The sequence below is a fragment of the Malurus melanocephalus genome, unplaced genomic scaffold (assembly GCF_030028575.1).
Source record: "Malurus melanocephalus ecotype Western Australia unplaced genomic scaffold, MMel_1.1 scaffold_86, whole genome shotgun sequence".
Lineage (NCBI taxonomy): Eukaryota > Metazoa > Chordata > Aves > Passeriformes > Maluridae > Malurus > Malurus melanocephalus.
The window spans coordinates 2,273,500-2,280,858 of NW_026623318.1; the positions used below are offsets into that span (position 1 = coordinate 2,273,500).

Here is a 7,359-nt window from a genome sequence, read left to right on the forward strand (position 1 = left end):
ATRCAAAAAGGGGCATCAGAGCAGGAAAACTCCGGGCCCTGAAGGCATGAAAGGCACCGAGCACAGGACCCCCTCCAGCACAGCAGCAGCACCGGAGGGGCTCCGCACACCCCGCAGCCAGGGCGGGAGCGCGGAGCTCCCCGGGGGTCGGCTGCTCTCGCACGGTAATTTTCCAGCTCCAGGCACAGAGCGGAGCCTGCGGGGCYCAGCACAGCACCCAGGGCACCGCTGTGCCCTTGGGCCCGGCCAGGGCGGCACGGACGGGCCGCGGTGTCCTCCGGCGGCATGTGGGAGCGAGGAGAAGGGGATCCCCCCTTCCCCCTGGGCAGATCCAGAGGATGCTTCCACCGGCAGGCGAGCTGGAGAGCGCAGCTGGCTTACGGCCCCGCTTCCATGGAGGAGAGAAGGGGAATAAAAAGCAGCACTTACAAAGCAGTTGAGCATGGAGCAGGAGACGCGGCCTGGCAGACTCATGTTCATTTCCCGAGGCGGCAGCAGGGCCGGGCAGGCACAAGCAGCATCTCCTCCCTCCGGCTGCGAGCTGCGGCCGCGGGCTCGGCACTGCGGCAGCGTCCCCGCTCCGCCGGGAAGGGCAGGAGCATCCCGGCCGCCGGCGGCCCGAGCAGGTGCCGCCGCCGCCGCCGCTGACAATGGAGGGAGGGCGGGCGGAGGACGGGCAGACTCCACCTCCCTCGCAGCGCCGTCGAGCGCGGCTCTGCCATCTGAGCGTCTCCGCGACGGGCGAGACAGAAAATGGAGCGGGCGGCGGGGCCGCGGGCAAGGCCGGTTCCTCAGGCGGGAGCGGCGTTCCCGGCCCATGGCGCTGCTCCCGCCGGCACCTGCCGATGGCGGCAGCGCCGGGAACAATAGCGGCAAGGCGGCATCGTGGCCCTCTGCCACCGAGCCCTCCTCTCCAGCATCGAGTCCTCTACTCCGATTCCTCCACCGCTGCACGGAACCTTCTGCCACGAGCCCACTGACCCCCCACACCAGCACTGAGCCCTCTGCCCCAAGACCTCTGCCCCAGCTCCACGCCCTCTGCTCTGAGCCCTCCACCCTGACATCGAGCCCTTTGCCCCGAGAGCCTTGTGCACCAGCACTGACCCCTCTGCCTCCAGCCCTCTGCACCAGCACTGACCCCTCTGCCTCCAGCCCTCTGCCCGGGTGCTGAGACCCCAGCCCCAGCTGTGCTCCCAAAGGCTCAGCCAGGACCTCCCTCTGCACCCCTGAACCTRCAGGCTTCAACGCCTGGCCAGGGAAATGAGGACAAAGGGACTATCTTGCTGCATCTCACCACTCCACATCCCTAAGACTTTAAGTCCTCCTTCCCAGGAGCTCCGTGTGTGCAGGGAGTGGTTGGATGTCCCTGGCYCCCACCATCCCTGACTGTCAGAGCCTGGGCCCTGGTGTGGACAAGGCTCCTCTCGCTGATTGCCTGGACACTTAGCTCCCATGGGAAGTTTCCCAGGTCCTGCTGGCAACACTCACAGACACAGGGTAAGGCCATGGGTGCAGGAAATGCTGTGGTTGAGCACCCACCTCCCCACCCCAGCCCCTCACRAGCTCATCTTTACTACGTGTTGTTCATCAAGCCCAGAAGCAAACAGCTCCCAAGTCACAGCCCATTCCAGAAACCACAGGAGCAGCTTCCTGGGCAAAACCATCTCCATTTCTACCATCAGCTGCTGCTCTGCTCCCACCACTGAGCTAGAGGGAGAATCTCTGTTAAAATGCAATGCAAAATTAAAACCTGGCCCTTCATCAGTCTGCTCTGTCCCACTCCACCATTTACATGGAGCTCACTGGGTAAGTGTCAGGCATTGCCTATCCTTGGGTAACCCACAAACCAAAACACAAGAACAGAGGGTTGTGGACACAAACAGAGGGTTATAGATAAGGACAGAGGGTTATGGATGAGGTTACAGATTTTYCTTTGCCAAAAATGAGTAGCAGAGGTGCCCTGCTCCCTGCAGGTTCCCATCTGGAGGGAATGCTGAGAAACCAGACCAGCTAAAGCTGGAAGGAACCTTTTATAGCGATGAGAAAGTGTGTCTATAAACACTGTAACGCCAATATTTATTCTTTTCCCTGACACATATCAGGGGAAAAGCAACCCAGCATGTCTGGAGAACAAGTGAAGTCTAGGAGCCTCTCAGACAGAATGTGAGCACACATCCTTGTTAAATGCACACAGCATAAGACCAGAGTTTGTAACACACAAAACCACAGACAAGGCAGGTAAGAGGTTTACTCCAACTCACAGAGAGATTTTTAGGGCCAAGGCTCAGTTCAGGGCCTGGCACAGGGACTGTTTGCAGAAGGACCTTTGTAACCTCCCCTAAGCTGCAGCTGTGCAGAGTTAAAGGGCTGCTTGTCAGATCAGTACTTTGAACTTCCAACCTAAGCTGACCTGAATATTCACACATAGAACTTCTGCTTTTACTGAAATATTTTTACACTCACGCACAGCTTAGAAACTTCTGCCCAAGCRCTGAGCCTGGTGCAGAACAGAAACCTCTCTATGAAGTTCAGTGGCTTCACCAAGTTTCAAGAGGAACTTGATTCAGACTCTGCTTTCACTTCCTTCAAGAGTTCCCAAAATATTTGCCCTCCTTTCCCTCCAGTGACCCAGGCAAGGGCAGGAGTGGTGCTGGGCAGCCCAGCACAGCGCTGCAGCGTGCTCCAGCCTCCTTAGCTGGCTTAGTCAGAGGGATTTTCTGAATGCCACCTCGGATGCTTTCCCAGCTGGGCTCTGCTCCTCTATCACAAACCACCGAGGAAGAGAAGGTTATTTCACAGAACTGGCCTCCTCTGAGGTTCTGCATGTATATGTTCATGTAGGCAGAGAGAAATCTCACAACCACAACAATCCAAAAGGTTTCCCAGTTCTGAGGAAGAGGAGCTGAATGTAACATGGGCAGTTTGTTCTCACGGGCAGCTGGCAGTGATTAGCCCCTCTTCCCTCCCACTTGCACTGCTCACTGTTCCTGTGCTCTCCTCCCACCCCTCCAGGCAATCTCAATCCAGGCTGCGGGAAAGCCGCTTCCAGCCTCTCCTGAAGGTCCCAAAAGGGATTTGGAGGCTTGGAGGTAACACAGTGCTTGGCAAAGATAGGAGTGGCACTCAAGGGGCCATCCTGCAGCCTCCAAAGGAGATGACATTCCCTGAGGACACATGCCTGCACACACCAGGAGCCCAGCCTATAGCACAGGGCCCAAGGCATCTGCACTGGGAGCACGGGACAGGCGCCAGGATGCTGAAATCTCTCTCATGGTCTGGAGCCAGTCAACATCCTGAAATAAATCATTTTAGCAGTGGCTGGTCCAGCTTTCTGCAAGTTTGGGAAAGGGTGGCTCAGGGAGAAGCTAATTCTCACATGGCCAGGTCCCTTCCAATCCAAACCATTCAATGATTCTAAAAGGAAAACTGGTCCCATTCCCTGCAGGGAGTTGCCAGCACACCTGACTCAGCCTTCCACAGACACACTCTTCCCAACTCTGACAGAGCTTTATCCTCTATTTCTTTTCAGCACCACAAATAAAATTACTCTCTCCTCCTTAGGCAGAAGGTACCACACCCATCCCTTCTATAAATTAAAAGTGGGCTTCTCATTACCCCAGAACAGAGCATCACCCCACAGACAGAGCGGAGGGAAAGCAAGAGCTGGCACAGATCTGAATGCGCAGYCCTGTCCCTGGTAACACATCCACTGCACACACTGCCCTGATCCGCCTCCAGCTGGAGAAAACCGGCAGAGAAATTGGCAGGAGGAGGTGACTGCCCTGGGAAGGGAATTCCAGAATATCAGAAGCAAGTCAGCAGGAGCCAGGGCAGCTCTGCCTGACAGCCAGGGGCTCCAGCAGCAGAGGAGCCTCAGGATACTTTAGAACCTTCCAGGACTGAATATTTATTTTTAGTGACGATCAGGCTAGGAACTGGTGTCTAGATCTTTTTTCTCAGGTAAGGAGGGGAAGGGACAGACTTCTGTCATTTATCTCATTCTAATAGTTAGAATTTATTTGTTTTCTGCCAGCAGATGCCTGCATTGGGTGAGATGAGCTGCACTCAGACATGTATTTCTTTCTCTCTCCAGAAGCTGATGCTGGGACTGATGAGCTGTGGCCAAAGGCACTTCTTGTTTTGCCTCCCCTACTTCTGTTGCACAAAGGGCATCTTTGTTTAAGGTCCCCCAACAAAAATAGTTCATCTTCTCAAAGCCTAGGGAGGTTTGTGGGTGAACTGAAAGGTTGATGAGCCTGAGTGGRAATAAACCCCTATACCTGAGCAAAGAGAAGTTACTGTTTTATACCCAGAAACCAGGACTGGGATGGTGAGTGCCATCTTTTAATCTGGATAGGATGATAGGAGAGTTCATAGATCTGTAATACTGCATTTGGTATTTGTTCAGAAAGGTGCCCAGAGGTGAACACAGAACAGAATATGCATCAAGAAATCTTTGAAGAGAGGGACAAAAGGGCACAAGTCATGGGCTGTCAACTCCGAGCACCAACAAGAGGGGACAARGGGTGGTTGCAAATCCCCATGCAGGATCAGTCATGGGCCCCTCTGCAGGGTAAGAACCAGATGCCTACAGTGCCAGTATCCCAGCAGTGAGGAAGGAATGCTGCCCTGGGAGCTGAGCACGGAGCTGCCAGCACAGCACCTGCGCCAACCCAGCTGTCAGATTAGTTTTAAGTTATGTATTAAGGTACCAAGTGCTCTTCAGGGCTCCATTAGCCAGAGTTAAGGATTAAACCAACACTACTGCTGTCTTCAAGGTCATCCCCATCAGCAGCTAGTTGTGGGGAAAAATGGGAAGAGTCATGCAATCCAAGCTGTTACCATTTGACCAAGCATCTGGAGCAGCAGGAAGGGCAGAGCAGCTGGTCAGGCACATCTGGGGTGCTGCTGAGTAAGGGCAAAGCTTTTGGGCCTGCCCTTGCTAACCAGAGGGCACCAGTGCTGTGGCCTCAGCCTCCAGTGAGCACAGGGAATCAAGGAAGCACTCAGCATGCCTGCAGGGGACAGGGCTTCCAGCCAGCCCTGGAGCACCCCTTAACCAGCAACCCACCTCCAGCCTTTCCTGTGTTTACCTCGGRAGACACAGCCCACTGGAGAAGTCTCATAAGGACTCAGGGAGACTGTCAAGAGTTTGCATCAGYTCTCTGCCTTCAGCTGCTGACAAAAGTTCAGGTAAGGAGGTGGAGGTAAGTGCTTATTTCTACAGCTTGTAATTACAAGTTGCTTTCTCTCCCTAGCCATGGGAGAAAAAAGCCATAGTCTCTTCCTAAAATAGTGGGTGAGATGGGGGGGCTTTTGTTGGTTGCTTTCTTTTTTTTTTTCAAAATGAAAAAATAATTTTCAAAATATCACAGAATTATTTTAATAAAATACTAAAAAACCTTTTCAGTAGGTCCTTTGAAACAGGTAAGTCATCTTTGAGTACTTATGAAGAGCAGGACACCTTCTGGTGTAGAAGAAACCAAACAATAATTACACCTAATAGTGGATCAGACCAGGTCAGGGTAAGATCTATCCAGACACAGGAAAGGAGTACAGGGAAATGAAAAGCTTGCATGTAGTAAATCCAAAGTTCCAGTCTATGCACTGAAAAAATAAAAACATGTCCAGGGAGGGGTGATGAGAACTAAAGGTGGCTTCATTACATTGAATTTAAATGACTAGAGCTCTTCAGATGTCTAAGAGGAATGTATGGGGATCTACACAATCCTSAAAGCAGGAGATGCTCACAAGCAGCACCACATTTTATTGTTATTGCAAATACAAGAACCAGCCAAAACAACACAGGTCGGGTCCCAAACAAAGCAGAAGCTTCTTGACAGAACAGCTCTGACACAACTGCAAATCTTCACCTGGTTTTTAAAAACCTGATGAATTCATGGAAGAAAATCCTACCGAGGCATCATAAAATATCAGTAAGTTGTTTCAGAATACCAAGTCCCTGAGCTGTAGGTCCTGCCAGCTGAGGGCACCCTGCAGCATTCGCTGCTGGCCCTGTCCCTCCAGTGTCTGACCAGCCTGGCACTCAGGAAGCCCAGCCTGGCCTGCTCCGTGTTTCTGGGAGGGATTTTTGATGTGTTTTCCATGTGTTTATTCCCTCTGTTTTCATTCATATCTGGATACATCTGCATCCCTCCCACCTCAACCCCAYCCAGAGAAGCTGTTGGGTTTTACACCTCCAATGTGACATCAGGGCAGCTCCAAGTTAAAGTGTAACATCCTTTATCAGATTATGACAGGTGAGRACTTTCATGTCCCCACCCCAGAGCAAGCTCCTCACTCTGCAGCGTGGGGATCAGCTCTTCCAGCAGGAAGCACAGGAGATCTTGAGGCAGCACCAGGGAGCATGAGGGCAGGGACTACAGCAAAAATGCTGTGTGTGTAACTACTCGAGCTGAGGGCTCAACTAACGCAGAGAGTACGTTTCCTTTCCTATTCCAGTTGTTAACAAAACACATCGGGGACGATCCCTCAGGAGACATCACCATTTCCTCGAGCACTCTGCCAGATTTTTATCTTTCATTTTATCTAACATGTTGAACCTAAATTTTCATGTCCTCAATATGAATTTCCAGCCCTTTGTCTGTCTCTGCTGCTCTCCTCGGCACTCCTTCCCCTAAAAAAACACAAAGCTGATGCTGGTCTGTGYCACTGCAGCAAGTTCAGGCTCTGCCCACCCACAGCCCACATGCAGATCACCCCTCTTCAAGCTACCCCTGCTCAGGACACTCTGTGTATTTTTTAACATTCCCAGTCTTCAGCTTTTTTCCTCCCAGCAGATCCCTTGTATTTTGGGTTATTTCTTGCTGGAGGCATTAGAGGCCCTTTATCCAAGTTTATCAGCAATCTGGCTGCTTTGGCTGTGGTTCAGATTCTTTTCTACCACATTTTTCTGTGACTAATTCTTGTGAAATTTCTGCTCCTTTGGTGGCACCAGCGCTGTTATTAACATGGTGTGAAATCCTTCACTGAGAGGCAACAGAGGAACACAATGAGAAACCCCAGCAGTAAGTTTTAAAGAAAAAATAAATCAGTAAGCAACAAAAACTGGATGACTATGTCAATAGTCCAGGGAGATAGAAGRGGGTTCCAGTCTTACTTTTTTTCCCAATATATTCCAATAAGAGGTTTAGGGGTAAATGCATCCTATTAACAGCATGCTGATGAGAGTGATAAATCCTCTCTATTATTATATACAATACACAATGCTTTTGCATTCTTCTTGCTCATTCTTGTATTTCTTCTCCTACATTTTGCAGCAGTACAAGATTTGGACACACAAAGAACAAGACCACCCACAGAGGACAGAGGCAGAGCAGAATCATGGAATCATTAGGG

General features: G+C 51.6%; 1 protein-coding gene across 3 annotated transcripts in view; it reads right to left on the reverse strand.

Annotated features, from left to right (window-relative positions):
- MTMR4 (myotubularin related protein 4) overlaps positions 1 to 7,359 on the reverse strand; it is a 56,239-nt gene that overhangs the window by 27,549 nt on the left and 21,331 nt on the right. The window contains exon 1 of one of the 3 annotated variants that reach the window (XM_057367953.1): positions 430 to 599. The exons of the other annotated variants lie outside the window; for them this stretch is intronic. Coding sequence (XP_057223936.1) covers positions 430 to 480 — 51 coding nt within the window. The 5' untranslated portion in view covers positions 481 to 599. Of the gene's footprint in view, positions 1 to 429; positions 600 to 7,359 lie in introns of those variants that run through there. 3 annotated transcript variants of the gene reach the window in all.